General features: G+C 36.5%; 1 protein-coding gene across 1 annotated transcript; it reads right to left on the reverse strand.

Annotated features, from left to right (window-relative positions):
• Positions 1-2,332: 2,332 nt before the first annotated feature.
• On the reverse strand, positions 2,333-17,715 carry LOC139687512 (F-box only protein 6-like). The gene is made up of 6 exons (XM_071584704.1): positions 17,363-17,715; positions 13,993-14,164; positions 8,094-8,287; positions 5,598-5,850; positions 2,825-2,957; positions 2,333-2,663 (listed from the first exon to the last, which is right to left on the reverse strand). Exons 1-6 carry the CDS (start codon positions 17,409-17,411, stop codon positions 2,493-2,495), a joined length of 972 nt encoding a protein of 323 aa, XP_071440805.1. The 5' UTR covers positions 17,412-17,715; the 3' UTR covers positions 2,333-2,492.
• Between the last annotated feature and the right edge of the window lie 1,979 nt (positions 17,716-19,694).

Here is a 19,694-nt window from a genome sequence, read left to right on the forward strand (position 1 = left end):
CACATACAGCATATCCATATACATGCATTACCGGACATGCATACCCAACGCACACCCTCATCTTTCCCTGTTTGTTGCCATCCCTTGACTTCGTTCAATTTGACTAATATTCACCCAGTATTTAGGCCCTCTTTGAATGTGTGAGTGAAAGTGCTCTGTTTTGGTCCCTGGTACAGAATAAATTCCTGTAAACAGTCACAGATGCGGTCATAACCCAGGAATCTTTTATTATGCCTTTTTGTAATAGCATAAACAGAATGGTAATAGTAAGATTTGGTGCTTTCCCAGTGTATCTGCTTGATGAAGTTCTCTTGGGTCTCTAGCTTGCCGGAGGAGATTAACCACCTGAAAACCACCTTCCTCCAGAATGGGTATAGTACACGTGAAATCTCCTTGGCCCTAAAAAGGTCCTTTGACCCGCAACCATGCACGGCGGAGGAAAAAGAAAAACCATTAGCCAGGGCCTGCTTGCCGAACATCGCCTCGATATCCGGGAAAATATCCAGGATACTGGCGAGGCATAAAATCGAGGCAATCCATAAACCACGGGGAAAATCAGAAACTTGTTTGTCAGAGCGAAGGACCCAATTGGCTTAAAGACCCTGGGCATATACCAAGTCCCGTGTGCCTGCGGGGAGGTCTACATTGGAGAGACAGGGCGGACCATCGAGATGAGGTTAAAGGAACATAAAAGAAATCTACGACAAGGGCAGGTGGAAAAATCAGCCATCGCCCAACACAGCATCGGGATGGATCACGCAATTGATTTCAACGGGACCAAGCTACTTTCCCGTGCCGGTGGTTACTGGGACCCCATTATCAAGGAATCCATTGAAATTAAAATGGCAGGACGGAATTTCAACAGGGATTCCGGCTATTCCCTCAGCCACATGTGGAAACCTGTGCTAATGGAGGTGAAAAGAGAAAGGAGTAAAGCACAACGACCCGGTGACCAATCAGGAGGCTCCCCTTCGTCGGACCAATCGGCAGTCACCTGAGTCCGAGCATGTATAAAAGGCGGCCAAAAACCGAGTGGCAATCATCATCCCTGAAGACGATGCACGAGTCTGGCATCGAAATGTCGGCCAACATGGGACCCCTAACCCAGTAGAAGACCCGAGAGAACTTCATCAAGAATGGTAATAATTAAAGTAGCTCTGGATAATCAACAAAGAATGTGAAAATTATAGATGAAGAGATTTGGCAAATCACTATTGTGTACACAAGAATTACTACCAAACAAATTATGTACAGGAACACAATGCTTCACAAATTCATAATTACTTATTGCAAAGTGGTTACTTCCATTCCGCATTCATGAGCATGTCCTTTCCAAGAAACTGCAGGGGATGCCACAGCAATAACTTTTAATGGAGTTTTGTGGATTCATTCAAAACAGGAACGTTTGGTTTCATGAATTACTTCTCTAATTTTGCTCAAACGACCAATGCGAATGAAATAAAGTATTTAAAATTAAAGAGCTCAGAGTTAAAATTAACTAAATATATGCCGCATATAACATAGGCATCGCTAAAAAAATTAATAATTACAATGCATTGATAAAACAGAGATGTTCAGCATAGTTCTTACAAAATACTTTTTTGAAGAACCAATATTATTGATTTTACTCCACCTGTTTTTAGTCAACTGTTCTGGTTATTTTTAATACAAAATAATAGTGTTTAATGCACTTCAACACCCAAATTTCATGATTTTAATACACCAGGTGAAGACCACTGATGTATACAAACTGCTGCCATATTGAAAATATACCCACGCAGAATTCCAAAGACAGGGTACCTGGCTGGGGTGCAACTCTGCCCCATAGAGTGGTATCACTCAGTCCGAAACTTGTTCGTAATCGCTTTAGATGCTGAGACTCCCTTCTGGTGGAGTAATACTGTCCAGCAGTCTCTCTCCGCCTTTCATTACCGCTCCAGGTGGTGAGACTTATTTCGAATGGTATAATACCACAAATAGATGAACTATACTGGCGGTGAGCAGTTCGTAATAGCTTTATGCGGGGGCCAAATAAATGTCTGACAGTAGCAGTTAAACTGATCCCTTTTCATAGACAAATGAATGTAAACATTAAATTAGGTTGTTGGCAGTGACAGGCCTATCACTTTCAGCTCACCAGAGGGCACTAAAAGGCCTGTTAGCTCATAAATTGTTCGGGCAAAGGAATGTTTGATTATTGGTGACCATGCAATGGCCTTCGATATTACCAAACCAAGTTTGATTGAGTCTAATTTTAATTTACTGCAGAGCTTAAGGTTATGTCTGGGGAAAAAGGTTTCCAGGTCAAAAGTTCTACACTGATTCTTGTATATTCTTCAAGAGTATAAGCCAAGCTTTTTAATCACCTTTCACAAAGTAAGGTACATTAAACAAAATAAATACCAAAAGGGAATACTTAAAAAGTTATCAAAATAAAATTTAAAAAATAAGTTATTTATTTACACAACATCAACAAACAAGACCATGTCTTCTTATTCAAGTGGAGCATCCCAGGTATTTTCTTTTATCCTATCCAGTACTCTGACAGAACCTCCAGACATTTTACTTCCATAATGGCCTTTCCAAAATTGTGAATCCACTCCACTATGTTCAAATCTAATATGGCGAACACCAGGACCATAGTTTTGGAATATATGACTGACCTGAAAGTAATATGAAATGAAGTGTGTGTTGAAAGTGATATGTTTGATGACATAGTCAATGAATAACCTAATAATAATAATAATAAATACTATATACATAAAAATCATTTTACAGATGATTTCTCCCCCCCACATTATTTTATACATTTATTTGCCTTTACCTGGTGCCATATTTCTCTAGGAAGATGGTGAAAATTTTCATTAGCCTTAAACTGCGTTACAGTCTTCATGTTTTCATCCAAAAGTGACACATTCAGCTCATAAATACATCCACAGTCATGTCGACAAACAGTCCTAAAAGTAACAAAATACGCACAATTGTATTTTTAACATATTTAGTTACCCCTGTACCAAATACATGCAGAAAGTTGGGAGGTAAGTAAGAGACTGGAAATTGAATGACATTATAAGATAGTATATTGCATTTCCTATCTAAGAATTGTATTGTAAATTTTAGTACACAGAATTAAAAGTGCAAACTGAAAAATTCCTGTGCCTGACATCAAGCATCAATCTACAACGCTAAAAAAGGTACTTGAACACAATTTAATCATTGTGATTCATTATCGTATGATATTTTTCAATACATTTTTGTAAATTTCCCATACAAGATGAAGGAAGCTATGCAATACCTATCTTTGGAATAAAATGCAACCACACACTCACACAACAGACATTGGAAAATATGTCCTGGTTGGGCAAGTTTCACCACCATGTGTCAGTATGGAGTGAAGCCCTCAGCAGCATGCAGACCATGAAATGTACCTTAGAAGGTTTCACTGCAAAGTTTACCTCCAGGTGGCAACAGTTACACTTGAGGATGTGAAATAGAATGCTGGTGAAACCATTGTCTCCTTAAGGTCACCTAGTCAGCCAAACCTGACAATACACAGCTGGTGTGTGTATGCAAGCCTTACATCTGTCAATATCAATATGCAACATCAAGTTTCATTGCAGCCCTCCATTCCACCCCTTCTCATAATAATTTTATGTCCTGGAAGCTCTTCTGCCCTATAACCCTCTTGGCTTTCCTTGCCGGACCTTTCCATCTATTTTTCTCAAATATTATATTCCTCGCATTATCATTGTCTCTCATGGTGTGCCCAATCTATCTGGTTCTTTTTTGCTTAAGGGGCATTATTTGATCTTTTACTCTTATATTCTTCAAAACATGTCTTCACCTTGGTTTTATCAGTCATTTTAATCATCAGAACCATGTTTTGAAGGCTTCCATCCTCCTCTGGTCAACTTTTTCTATGTTCCATGTTTCTGATCCATACAATATCACATTCCATATGAATGTTTTCACAGATTACTTTCTTGTTTGTTGTCATATCTTATTTGAGCATAGGATTTATATTTTTAACAGTAATACATATTCAAGCAAAATTTGATGGTGTAGCACTGTTCCAATAACTGGTTAATGACGAAACATAATGTCATATAATATACCTGTAGGTTTTGCAAACAAACGATCCACATTCCACAAAGGCCACCTGCGACTGGCCTACAGCTTTTCCTGGGACTCCCCTCCCTTGAACCCGGCCAGAGAAACCACTGCATGTTCTTCCTCAGTTTCATGCTATATTGATGCAATTCTTAATTCATTCTGTTCAAGGATGCTTGCAGGTTTTTGGGTTTCTGCTGTGACTCTTAGGTCCTCTGTAAAATCCATCACGTTAATTTCTTCTCCATTCACCTTAATATACTCAATGCAGATTCCTTGTGTTTCTATTATTGTCTCTTCTCAGTGCATGTTGAACCATGCAGCTAAGAGATTTCATCCTCGTTTAACCCTTTCGTTTATTTCAACATTTCTTTTTCTTCTCTCTCTCATTGCACTCGAATTGGTTTTCATAGAATTGATAGAGTTTATAATCCATTCTAAGTTGTGCAGCAACTTGAACATCTGATTCTACTCAAAGTTATCATCTCCAAGATCTTCTCCAAGTTTGTTAGAAAGTCGAATCAGCAGCTTGTTGATATGAATCATTTTTCAAACCATAATCCTTAGACTAAGTATAGTCTCTGTCATGCTCCTGTTCTTCCTGAAACTGGATTGGTTTTCTGACAGGGTGTCTTCAATTTTTTATTTCACCTGCCAACTGATTATTCTTGCTAATACTTTGGAGACATGTGAAACTAGGCTCAGAGGTTCCTCACATTTGTTGGCTCTTGTTGACTCCATCGATTGAAATATACAAAATTCCACCAAATACTTGGAAACACATTCATAAAAATGATTGCAATTACTTGATTCTCAGGCAAAATTATGTGTTGATTCCATCATAAAAATGTGGATGCAATTGATTTGCTCCCAAATTTTAACACAACCAACTTAATGAACTTGCAGATGCATAGATAATATTGCCTATATTGCTAAACTCTACCGTCCATTAGATCCCAAAATACTCTCATCACTTCTCAATTTTAAATCAATCCAGTAGAAATAAAGGAAAGTACCAAATCCAATGTGCCATACCAATGAGATCTGAGGATGACCAACTACGGTGTGAAATACCCAATGGAATTTGGAAACATGTGTTAAATATATTGTCAATTTATTTTCACATAAAAATTAAGTTAAACTTTGATTTACCTATTATGTATCGTAATCTACATTTTACTAATGTCTTTGCTACCATCTTTTATATAATTTATTGTAATGACTCAATAAGTACATTTTCAACAATAAAAATGGCTCAAACTCAAAGCATTACCATAATCCCTAAGCATTTTGACACATTGACTTTCAACAGTGAGAACACACCAAAATTGAAACAATATATATGCAACTGAATTTCCATTAACTCTATGCATCCTAAAAAGAGCTGATGTTTACAATCCCACTCACTTATTACATAGTAGGCAATTTGCTTACTTGTAGCTGACAACTACAAAGAAAAATTGTCAAGTCTTAAAATTTTTGCTTACCATTCACTAATTTGAATTGGCGGTTGCACATTATCCATAAAATTTGGAGTCAACCCATTCTTATTAAGGTTGATGACCTGAAACTTAGTGCAGGTACTGAATGAAGTGACAAAGCAGCTTGATAGGCCCATGAAATCAGGATGTGACTCGCCTCTGTAATTGACTGGTGGAATACTCTCAGTTCCCTGCGGGCAAGATTCAACTTTCCAACCGTCACCACCATTTTTGACGATAACCCAACTTTCAAAACTATCTGAAAAATAAAAGTTTTGGGCAAATTGCATTAATGGAACCTACTAAGAACTAATATATTATTAAATTCCTAAAAACAATATCTGGAGAAAGTAACCCAACTAAAAAAAAGGAAAAGATTATGACAGATTAAATTTTCTAAGCTATAGGGATGACCTATAGTGAATAAATATCACAATGACAGGAGACTTTTCATCCAAAAAAATTGACTACTGATCACTCCAAATATGAAAATGATTGATCAGAAATGGCAGATATTATGTATTACAAGGGTTGGAGGAATATAGAGGTTCAATCATTTATAAAATACACAAAATTATTTGTTTCAACCTCCCAATGAGAATGTTATTAAAATATACTATTATTATGGCAATCAGCTATTTAAGGGAATGGTGGGCGTACTCACTCAAAGTGCTCTCCACAAAGCACCTCAAGTAGGGATTGGGACACCAATAATAAAGATCTGCTACCTCCAGGATTCGACCCTGGGCCCTCTGAGTGGGAGGTGAATGCATTAGCCACTGCATCATTTGGATCCTCACAATTAAAATTAGGTGATACCAAAGAATATACATTCCATCTCCAGAGATCCAATTATGCCTAAGTACAAATTAAAATAATAAATTTAACAGTTTTTGAGAGATAATATTTTTTGTTTAGTCTAGTGAAGAGAAAAGCATAACTTGAAAATGATAAGAAGAAGAGGATAACTCACGACTACATTCTAAGGCACAGTAGTTTACTGAAGACAGTTTTCGAAAGAAAGAAAGATCCACTGAGTAATAAATACCAATGAAAGGACTGAAAAAGACCAGGATAGCTATAATGGTTGCCAGGAATAAATTCCAGAACTGATACCCTGCGATGACACTGAGAGCCAGGAAATTAAAGGTCCACAAACAGCTAGCAAATGCCGATGGAGTACCTACCACAACGGAAGAGTAAACATTGGATCACCATGAAGGAAGAGAATAGCCTTTTCAGATGGTGTGAAGGCATGTAGACGGTATGGAGTACTGAAGAAGACAATGAAGTAAGGAAAACAATAGGAATTTCATGTAATATCTAGTAGACAATATTTGCTATGGACTCTAAACCTTAGCTTTAAAATAGGTCGATAATTTGATTGGAGCAGATGCCATTAGCTGTATAAAAATTCATGTAAATGTAATAATGTATGTAAATTCATTCATGCATGCTGTTGACTCACAAGTGAATATCAGAGTGAGTGACTGATGCACAAATTTAAACAACCTTGTGGCAGCCAGAAGGGTATATTAAACAAAGGTTAAAAGACCCATTTCACTGGATCTCTTCTTCACTTGAATTCGTAAACCTTCTTGAAAATCATTGGAGGTCAGTCAAGTGTGCTATAAGAGGAATAGAGCTCAAGGGAGAGGCAGTCAAGTCAAGCAGAATTGGCTTAATTGGTGACCCCTGCCTGGCAGACCATAACGGAAAAGGCACAAACTTCTGCAAATTAGACATTTTGGATAAGCAACAATTTTTTTATTGATAACCTGTGCTTTTTTCCTGCCCATCAATCCTTCTGTTCCGACAAAGCTGGAAACAATATCAACAAGAGTCTTTAAATTTGAAGTACTGGTGCTTTTATAGAAGTAATTGTGTAAAGCTCAATTTATACCAGGCCATGTATAAAACAATCAGAAAAAATCAATTACACAACAAAAACCAATACTCTAAAGGAGTAGGAACTAGATCTCTTATTATGAAACCATGGCTATTCTTTACTTGTGTTAACAACTGGCGAGGCCAAAATATAATGGCCTTTGATCTTTCTCCATGGACCTCATCGAGTCAATAAAATTCTTACAAAGAAGTGTATCCAAATAGAAGATTTTTTGACAAGATTTTTAGCAATAATTACACATAGGTATAGACCAAAAAATCAACTTCAAAATGAGAATGATTGTTTGTCAATTTAATAAAATAGACGCGTATTCATAGTTTAATAAATGTCAGATATTGAACAAGGATCTCTTAGACTAATGATGTCAGATACCACCTGTTTTTTGAAAAATACTGATTTAGATTAACAGGGATTACATGAGGACAAGAGACAAAACAACTTCCAGGATCTTAAACAATAATACTAGAGTTTTACAAATTGAATACTAGGGCACAGGCATGCTTGAAGGGAGACTATTAGGTTGCAAATATAAAGAGGCATATATATTAAAATGTTAACTCAAGCATGGCATACACCAGTTTTTAATAACTTACTTTGCCCACAGTTATTTTTCAATAAATTACACTCGAAAGGAAGTTTGTGGGTGAGCCAATAGTAGTCTATCCAGTTTAGCTTGCATAACAGACCAGGATTTTCTTTTAAATTCTTGAATCCTATTCGTTCAGCACGCCACTTCAATGCCAAGCTGTCAACCAAACATTTCCAATTGTGGCACACAAATCTACAACTAAAAAAAATTAGAGAATTAATAATTTAACTGCATTAATTGAGTAACAATTTCCTTTTATATATGCCACAGAGAAATCTAATATGTGCTTGTGCATGCATGCATGCATACATACATAAATATTATTTTTAAAGGTAATCTACTGGTTAAGGTAGGTTTTAGGTGGACCAACTACTAAATAATTATCTTCTCTCTCAAAACAAAACACAACCCAACATCCTACTCTACAACAAATTCCCTATTCATCTCCATATACTTCTTTCATCCTGTCCAACATCCCAATCCTACTCCATCTTCATTTGCCTAACATTCTACCTACTCAGCAATGCTTGCAACCCATTGGCTGATGGGCGAACTAGAGCTTGGTTATCAGCAAACCCAATTGATATAACAAATTCCTCTTTATTTAATTCATTTCCCCAAATCCCAAATTTAATTTATTTCCCTTAGTCCTATTACAACCTTACAGTAAGTAAGTCCGGACCTACACTATCTCCATCACATTCTTTTTCTGTCAAATCTTTCTGGCCTAAGTTCTTCTATATACGAGGTATGTCCAATAAATACAGGAACTGAGGCCATAAAAACATTTTTGAAAAATTTAGTCCACATTGGTCTTGTCCCCTTCAAAGTACTCTCCATTTGTTTCTTTTCCACTGTTTAAAGCACCCTTGGAAGTCCTCGGAAGTTATGCTTTTTAGTTTTCCCGTCGTTTCTTCCTTTATTGTGTCTACATCTTCCCAGTGATGTCCCCTCATCACCTTTTTAGAATAGGAAAAATGTTGCAGGGGGCGAGATCTGGTGAATAAGGAGGATGATCAAGAATGGTGATTGAATTTTTTGCCAGAAACTGATTAACAATCAAAGCTGAATGTGCAGGTGCATTGTCATGGAGGATCCATCCATCACCTTGGGTCAAATATGGTCGCACGCAACCTCTAAAACGCTTGAGGGTAAGGTAGAACTCAGCCTTTACTGTTAGTCTTTCAGGAAGAAATTCATTATGAACAACACCTTTGAAATTAAAAAAAACCAGGGGCATGACTTTGATTTTTGATCTGCTATTTCATGATTTTTTGGTTCAAGGGTCATCTTTTGCTTTCCACTCCTTGCTTCGCGATTTTAGTTCAATGTCATACTTGTAACACCACGATTCGTCACAAGTGATTACCCTATTGAGAAATCCAGCATCGCTTCCAAGTGAATTTTTCCAGTCAAAAACACATTCAACTCTTTTTAACTTTTGATCTGGCGTCAGCAGCTTGGGCATGCTTTTTGCACACATTTTATTAAAACCCAAATGTTCAGTTAAAATAGTATGCACTGTTGATTTTCCTAAACTCAGTTCATCAGCTATCATTTGGAAAGGGTAAGGACAAGGGACCACACACGATCAATGTTGACACCAACACAGGTGGTATAAGGTCATCCCAGCCTTGCATCATCCTTGGCATCTTGCCAGCCGTCTTTAAAATGCTTAATCTAATAATGTTTAATTAAATTTCAAAACAGATGGTTTCTTCAGAGCATTATCAGCGTAAACAGCTGTCAACATTTCAGTAATTTCTTGATAACTTTTGCCACACTTCACCAAAAACTTGATGCTGCTGCTCCGTGAATTCGTCAATTTCCATTTTCGACAAACAGTAAAAACAAGGACAACAGAAACTAACACAACTGTCACCATCTGCACAGCTTGATGATACACCACAACTAGCAACTAGCGCCGCTAGTGGGCGGGGTTAGAGTCTGCATCATGGCCACCAGACAGCACCAGTTTGTGTATTTATTGGATAGACCTCATATACCTTCCACTTCTCTTGGATTTTTTCTGTTTTAACCAGTATTTTTCCAGACTTAACTCTAATTGTTAACACAGATGTTCCCTTCTTACTTTCTCATAGTGTTTTCACCTTCCAGTATAACTCACAAATTTCACCTTTCCTCTGCAAACTTTCCATATCCTTGCACTCTGTCTTCCACCACACTTCTTTCTCTCTACTTGTTACCCATCTCAATTCAATATTTAACACTCGGTACATCCTTTTCATTACTCTGTGTTTATGTTCTTCCATTTCCTTCTTTCACATATTTTTTAATCATCCCATAATCCATGATTTCCTTGCTTTTTCCTATTGTTTCTACTGTCCCTTTTTTAATATATTCCCATTTTGCCTCAAATAAACCTCAGCTTCTTTCTCTTACTAATGATAGAGGTTTATATGAAATGGAAAGATGGTGAAGGATTCCACTCCATTCCAGATGACCCTTGAAGGAATATCCAGTGTACTCCCTTAAATTGTCAGACTGTAATTTCTTCTTCTTCCTCTCCTTTTTCTCATTCTACCCTGGACTGGTGCTTCATAAACACTTCAAAAGCATTTGCCATCCTATGGATTGGGGTGGTCATTAAATACTTAAAAGAGTTCAATTATTCCCGGCTCAACCTTGTGGAAATTCATTTTAATTAAATTAAAAATACAAAGTATCTTTCCACAGCCTTTCATTTGCGTACAACCGGTTTCAACGCTCAAGCTTCATCATCAGGTACCCTACCTGATGATGACGCTTGAGCGTTGAAACCGGTTGTACGCAAATAAAAGACAGCGGAAAGATACTTTGTATTCTTAATTTAATTACTTAAAAGAGTATTCACCAATGAACATGCAACCTCCCCATTGTATCTGGTGTGATTGGCCTCAGAACATTTGAATGCACATGCTCAAAAAATTCTCCCAATTTCACAACTTAATTCACAGGGAATTTCTTTAAGAACATTTTTACTTGGATGCACAAATCACACCCCAGTGACTCCTACCCAACCTAAGGAATGTTATCTTCTTCATGCACTCCAACAAATGTGCCCCAAGTGATCATGCCATGAGGAGAAAGTAACATAAGACACCTCTTTTTGTCCACTAAATTCAGACTTCAGTTCTTTTACAGTTATTCTACCTTTGGTAGTCAAGCAATAAAGAGAACAATCTAAGCCCATTAAAGATAAGTAGGGATATATAGGAAATGCTAATGAACAAAATAATTAATTTTACATGGCCTGTCATCCATTATAATAAAATGAATTCACTATTTGTTTCTTCTTAAGATTACCTCCATATATTTACTTTCACATTTCATCTTTTATAGTTAATTTTAGTTTTATTTAAGTTTTGCATAGTTCTTAGGTTTTGGCATAAGCAGCTCTAAGTGCACATATGTATGCGATAGCTTGGATTGTAGCGGTTCAATATGTTCTGCAGACAATTTGAAATGGGCTTTACTTCATCAATTTTTATATACAATTTAATTTATACATAATGCAAGGTGCAATACACTACCTTTCTTTAAAAGATGGAAAAGCTATTTGGTGAGCTACTTTCTTTATAATCATGACCCAGCAGGGGGAAAATTTTACAATGTTTACTTAGGTTAGTTGTCCTTCCACTATATTTTAACTTTGGGTGGATATGATTTACATCAAACTTTTAATGCTAAATTCATTTCCCCTCTACATTTCTGATTTTTTTTGTTTTTACTGGATTTGCCAATCTCATTAAGGTGATATGAATAGATACTGTAGAATGTGACATGCATTTTTAATTTTCTTATTTCATTCTTAAGATAGGGCAAGAATACTAGTGTTGCTTCTACTGCGAATCCTTATTCAGAGACAGCAGTACAAGTAATCTCGTAGTGGGAGAGTTGACTTTTTTGCCACATTATATTCTCCTGTGAGTGAAGCTGGCGATAATTTCCATGATATAATACAAAAATCAGCCGCACTAAGGGGGAAAATGAAACATGATTAAGACTGACATAATGCCAGTCAAGATGTGAACTTCATGTCACAGTTAGTTAAAATTTCACTACTTTTACAGTCATTGAAAATTAAAGAAGTATGATATTGTGAGTGATGCAGTCAAGCAAAAGTCATCTTAGAAAAATTAAACAAAATTATTTTTATGCGGGTAATTATGGCAAGTTAGCTATGTACCTTAAGATGACAATATTAGTATTCCGTGGTGCTGCAGTATTCAAATAGCAGTAGCACTATTTCACACTGGTATTATGTGCAAGAAGTATTATTCAAATATGAACTGCTTCAAATAAGTGCGATCATCCTTCTGCTTACAATTCCACTATTCAATATTTACTTCAGCACCATGTACTGGAAATAAGTCAAGAATTTCATGGATATAATAAAAATGAAAAATGAATAAGACAAACATTTGGCAATTAGTTTTCATAGAATGGGAGCTAATATTGGGTCAACATCGTGAATTACATTGACACCGGAATTAGTTAGTGGTATTTTGGAGCGAAGAAACTCTGGGGTGTGCTTTCAACACAACTGGCAAAGTCATGTTGGACTACTCATTCCCAAAACTTGACCTATGTCAGGGTTACGAAAAGGATGGCCACCCGGCTCTTTCAAATGTGTATTTTCCTCGGGGCCTGTTTCTTCATGACATATTGCCCAGGTTATACACATTATGTACCCAACTGAATACATTCATCCTCCTCTAAGAGCCAAATATACAACATTATCAAAAATTTACTCTCTTAGAACATTACTATGGTTTCTACTTGGCTGAATTGGAAGTACACTGAGATATTAATATTAAAATATACTTAGTTAATAAACTTCGTGTCCATCTTTGCTTCAACTCCCAATCCCATTGCAGCTTCTAAATATATTGTGAAACTTATCAATATTACCATGAGAAAGTATCAACATTATGGTGGCATTTAATTCTGTTATTAACTTATGTAGTGGTAGCGACCAATGTAGTATCATTCCTGAGTATGGCCTTTAGTCTTAACATAGCAGTGCAAGCTATAATTTTATATAAATATATATGCTCAAACATGGAAACCCACCATATGGCAAAGTCACATTTCCATGAGAATATTCATTCACATGGAATTAGATACAAGGAAAAGGGATTGGAATGCAAGGATGAAAGTTGAACAGGAAAAAGTAAAGAGATCTAGTGTTTAAAGTCCCGGTCAAGGAAATATTTTGGCACTTGTGATCTGCTCGATTTCACCTTCCTCACCTCTCCTGTGTTTGTCTTTTACGTATGCTCCTATCCCTTTTCCTTGTTTCTATTTCCATGTGAAATGTGAATATATATATTTTTATTGTGTAATCAACTGGTTATGGTAGGTTTTGATGGACAAACTTTGCTCTCCTAACAAAACAAAACCCAACATCCTGTTCTACAACATGCCCCTCTTCATTTCTGCATACTTCTTCCCTTTAATTTGTCCAAAATCCCTATCCTGCCCTTTCCTCTTTTGCTTAAGATTCTCTCTTCTTTGACAGTCTTCAACATCCCACAGCCAATCAATAAGCCCTTCATCTATTTTTCCTGTCTTCTTATGATTTCTCCCAACAATCCCCTCTCCTCACCCACCATACCTAGCACTTCCTCATTTGCTTTCCTTTCTGTCCATTTCACCGTCTCCATCCTTATCAACACCCACATTTCAAAAGCCTCCAATCTGTATCTATCATCCTGCTTCAGTGACCATGTTTCCGCACCATACATAACTACGCTCCATATCCATGACCACTGTAGTGTCACTTTTCAGTAAGGCCCTTGGTCTTAACATGGGAGTGGAAACTTTAATAATATATATATTTATACACACACACATACACAAATATACAGATTACAACAAATAAGCACCTAGGTAATTACCTAAACACAAGAGCCTGGGAGTCCACAAATGATAATATATGGCCAAGCACTTCTTCAGGAATGTAGTATGATGACAAGAATAATCCATTTTCTTTGTCACCTTGTATTTCTCCATCTCCTGGATTAAAGTTTCCATCATCTTCACTCCCCCTACTATCCATTCTATCATGACCTGCAATAAACTTAAGCATCAGATGTGCCTGCTACTGAATCACAAAATAGTACAATACAATGTTTGCAAATTCACTGATCAACCCTTAATAGAGAGAGAGATAGAAAAGTCAACTTAACTTGGTCCACGAGGAGCTAGCCCATGACTGCTGCCTGCTGCAGTTGTGTTCTAGCTCCTTGTGGGCCAAGTTCAGCAAAGCTGTGTCCAGACTCGTCATTTTGGAGCCCAAATCACTCGATTTAGGGTGTTCAAACTCATTAGGCAGCAAGACAGTATAAATTTAAGCACCTATTTCCACCCCCTGTACTGCTAAAAACAAATTGACATTTGTCAAACATATTGTTGGAAGGTGCAGCTATGGAAAAGTGCAATTTTACTTTAGTAAGTCCTCGCATAGAATTTGCGTGAAGCACGTGGATCCCATTTCAAAAAACATTGATTACAGAATTGAATAGGGTGCAGAGGAAGGCTGCTAGGTTTTTGAAAAATTTGTATGTAAGGATACAAAGCATCACACACCTGATACATAATCTGCGGTGGGACTTCAAATATGTGAAGACTCAGGGCTAGATTAAACTAATTACAAAGATATAAAGCCTGTGGTTTCGCATCCGACATTGGAGATAATATTAAGCCCCCTATTTGCATTGCAATTGTCACAAAATTAAAAAGTTAAGACTACCGAACAAATAGGCTCAAGTATTCGTTTCTGCCGTGCACCATTTGCAGCAACAATAGAAGGGGGAGCATCTAAGAAAGTAATAGGTATGCAATGTTGGCAATAGGGTATACAATATTAAATTCCCACAAAACTATCTCAAAGTCTGGTGTCAGCCCTTGTTCTAGGTGGGGTGTAGGTGAAATATATAAAGTCTATTGTCTTTGTCAATTTTCTGTCCGGAATGTGTAGAATACTAACCAGTAATGAGTGACTGAACAGCATGTATGTCTGCCCTCTTTTAATGTTTTTTCATTTAATTTTTGTGCAGGCATAGGAAGAGCAGCAAACTATGCAACAATTGTAATATGTGTAGGCATGTTGCATGACTGGTGTTGGGTTGCCCCCTTTCCACGTGGTTTTTGGTGGATAGCAGGGTGCCATGTGCTCGATAAAATAAGAGGGAATACATGTCAAATACCTGGCTATTTACCACATGCCCTTGCAATGGCTTGCGAGGTATTGCGTGGATGTACCTTCACAGGTAGATTACCTCTGATAATAATATATGGCAACCCACAGCCCTAGAAGTCATTAGAATGCACTAGCCCTTCTTACCATGTCTAGAGGGGTTATTCCCTAATGATGGCGCCCGATGCTATTTGCTGAGCAATGTGACATGGCATCAGAAGTTATTCCATATTTGTTGCCGATGACATCTCTGGATGCTATTTGAGTGTCGGGCAGCCAAGCCAGTGGCATAATGGCATCACTGAAATAGCATCAGCAAATGCATTGTTTTGTGGTAGTCACTTGCCAAAATTGTCATACAAAACACAATGTAAACATGAGAATTGATGAAAATTCAGGGAGTTAATGCCGCTAATTTTTATTCGTTTACTAGAGTGTGAAAATATGTGTTTGAATAACTTTAAAGAGAAGGCTACAGAATCAATCAATTCATTTTGTAGGGTGCGACGAAGATTCTGTCCATTTTTTTTGAGTTCTCTGAGGATATTGAAGACTGATTGATTGTGATAAGAGGGGAGAAATTTAGGTCAGTGAGGAAAGGGAAAGAAAAGGATTAGGCTGTTGGACGAAAGTAGTTTGTATTATTGGATGAAATAAAGCTGCATAATGTAATCATTTGATATTTTTGCGCAATTAATTTTGAATTAAATTATTGTTTGATAAGCATTAACACAGTAATCAACCCAAAGGTTGGTTTGGTAGGTGATGATAAGAGTTCACCCAGTACTAAGCCTGATGCCATGTGAAAATCACACATCAGGGAAGGGGGGGGGGGACAGTTCCTTTCCCTGTACTGAATATGGATTCCCAGGAAGGCCTGGTACCCGAAAGATCACATAGCTTGGGTGGAGCTGCAGGTGCCCAGAGGGGCTGGCCCGAGAATCGAATTTGGGCCACCCGGTTAGTGGTCCGACGCTCTACCCCTGGACTACCGCTACCCATTGTTGTTTGATAAATTAAAAAAAAATGACTTTTTGTACAACAGCTACTTTTGCTCGAACTATGGCTTGTGGATGAGAATAGAGTACCTGCGAGGTGTTGGACAGAGATTCCGTGCCAGGAAACTAGTCGTTAACTTTTAAAACGGCAATAATAATATTTTATTGTTCACTGACCTGCGTATCATGTGGGTAAAGGCGCCATATAACACAAAGAAAAGTACAACATACAAGTATACTTCAAAAATATGACCATGCTTGAAAGAGAACATATACATTAAGTGTATGCATTAATAACACGAAGCACAACAATTATTTGTCATTTAAAAATCCATTTAATGAATAATAGCACTTCATTAGAAGGCTCTCGAGTTTCAATTTGAAAGAAAATTTCTATACTTTACGTTTGCCTTAAGTTGATTTTATTTTATGAAGCCACTCCGTATTCAAATTTTATTTAATCAATGACAAGTGGCATAAATGATGTTTACAGAGGCAAATGGATATGCACGGAGAAAGAGAAAACTTTACAAAATAGTGCTTAACATTTCTTGTTCCGCAATTTTATATTAGACCCTATTACCTACCACATTCATGACATTAAAATTATTATGAATTACGAGGTAACTATGAGTAATGTGACTAAAAATTGAACCGACGAATATGTAAATAACACTATTCATTGAACATAAATAATCCGTGCCTGCTGTTTTTCAATTGCTAGGAACTATCACTTCAACCAATGCCTTTGATTGAAAGAATACGTTTTTCTTTTGCCAACCTTACATCAACTTGAATCATCGTGCAGATGGCATTAACTTCTTTCTTCTCCATTTCGTCCCTGACACTAGAATGACATCCTTCGCAAACAATGCTATCGCCGGACGCTTAAACAGACAAACTTACGATGACATTTTCGATGCCGTTTGTAGAATACCATCAGTCGACAGGCTAGGAAATACTCATCAAAATTGTAGCACTTGAGAGGGCCACAACGTACGAATGGCTAAATTAAGACAGTGATAGCAAGTAAAATAACGTGAGAACTTCACCACATGACAATTATCTTACCTTTTTCAGCTAAATCATCATTGCTATTTGTTGCGGGGATATTCCCCATGGTCTCACCAAAACTATCCACTTTTCGGCGATTAGTCACGATGAGCTAATGTAGCAGCGGCGCTACGCTGATTAAGCAACTAGTATGCGCGCGCAACACTGAAGGATATACTGGCTCTAGGTAAGAGCAAAGATGTAAGTTGATTGACTAATGCGGCGTCCAAATTCAAATGGCATTAGGAGGCACGCATTTATGCAGCATGCGTTTAGGTGCCTAAGTATTTGGCGGCTAATGATAAACTTGCTTGAGTTTGTACCAAGGAAAGCTAACTCCTTTGGCAAGACGGTCAGGACATCCTGCGCAGTAGTCCTGTCATCTATGTAGCGAAAAAAAGATTTTAACAGATGAGGTCCGAATGTAGATATATGGATTAGCTCTTAAACATTTGTGTGCAGTCGCAAAACCGTGAAACGGTTTTTGCGTAATTCTCAGTTCACATCACAATTCATTCGGCTGACATTCTAATTGTTTTCATTTCTTTCTCTTAATGTATTAAGGGTATTATGTAGATGTAGTAACTTGGGCGATGTGTGGTACTTGGTATTCATTTTCTCTTATTGGACTATATTTAATATAAATTATGCTTATCTTATATTTTGCTTTAATTATTAGGTCAGATGGCATTATGTATAATACTTTCTGACTTTATATCCAATTAGATGGCATTTCACTCCAGGGTAAGTAATATGCCTTCAAGATTGGTTTCAAAACAACTTATTGTCAATAAATGTACAAAATCAGTATGCATACATTTTGGCAAAAATCCTTCACTTTTAAATTTCTTGGGTGTTCAGATTGAATCATCCCTAAAATGGTCTATCTATATTTACAACTAAAATATAAACTAGATAAAATCTTTTTTACCTGAGGTATTTGTTTTTTAGTACTAGCTTAAATATCCTAAAATGTATTTATCATTCAAATTTTCAATCTCGATTATCACATGGCATTATATTCTGGCGTGGCTCAAACCATAGCCAACAAATTTTTCTAGTGTAAAAACTGCACCAGCTGTTTTAACCTTACGTTGACTTTATTTCAGGCAACTCCTCATTCTCACTCCTCAACTCCCCATAAGGTGATTCAGCATGATTTTGTCATGTAACAAAAAAATGTGCATCAATTTTGTTAGTATACATCACAGGAAAAAAAGGTTATTTAGATTACATTATATAGGGATATTTAACAAACAACATTTTAGACCTTTCTTTACATAATGCCCAAAATTCATCCACTGAGTATCTGAGTACTAAAGTTTAATAAACAAGTATGCTTTAAGATTGTGCTTAAAATATTTTGAAGAAGATACTTTCAAATCTGGTGGTAGCATGTAAAATAAATTGGCTCCTTGGTGGCATGGTCCTTCATCACTCAAATCAGACGATCTAGCCTCAATTTGTTTTTCAAGTTTAGAACGTGATTCATGATTGTAGATATTTAGGTTTTGTTCACATAAATGCATGTTATTCTTAACAAATAAGATTAGATTGAATATATAAACGGCAGCCAATGGCATGATTTGCAGTTCATGAAGATGTCTGCAGGGGTGTCTGAAAGATAAGGTTAAGACAGCTTGTGCAGTTTTTGCACTTTAAAAATCTTTTGGCTATGGCTTGAGCCACCCCAGGATATAATGCCATATGATAATTGAGATTGAAAATTTGAATGATAAATACATTTTAGGATATTTAAGCTAGTACTAAAAAAGAAATACCTCAGGTGAAAAATAGTTTTATTAAGTTTAGATTTTAAGTTGTCAGTATAGAAAGACCATTTTAGGGATAATTCAGTCTGAACACCCAAAAAATTTAAAAGTGAAGGATTTTTGCCAAAATTTATGTATATTGTTTTTGTACATTTATTGACAAGTTGTTTTGAAACCAATTTTGAAGGCATATTAATATGGTATCTTCTTTTTGTTGTAGCTCAGGACTGGTTTTGGTATTCATTAGATTGGTAGTATCATCAGCAAAAAGAATAGATTTGGCATTGAAGGTACAATCTGGCATATTATTTATTATTATTATTAAACTTTACATTTGTAGATAGACAATGTTAGGTGGCATACAAGTCCCAAGTAATCGCAAAATATAATTAATAAAATCAGTCAGTAAAAAAAAGTACACTTAAAGGAAACTTCCAAACACAAAACAAGAAAATCCCCATCTCATCAACATCAATCAATCAGCAAGAAAAAAATAAAAAATGAAGCTGTTACATATAATTTGACACTCGTCAATCAAATATATTATATAAATTGCTTACATCTTTTCTTAAAAGTAT

The sequence above is a fragment of the Hetaerina americana genome, unplaced genomic scaffold (genome assembly GCF_022747635.1).
Source record: "Hetaerina americana unplaced genomic scaffold, ioHetAmer1.1.p SCAF_2, whole genome shotgun sequence".
In the NCBI taxonomy this organism is placed as follows: domain Eukaryota; kingdom Metazoa; phylum Arthropoda; class Insecta; order Odonata; family Calopterygidae; genus Hetaerina; species Hetaerina americana.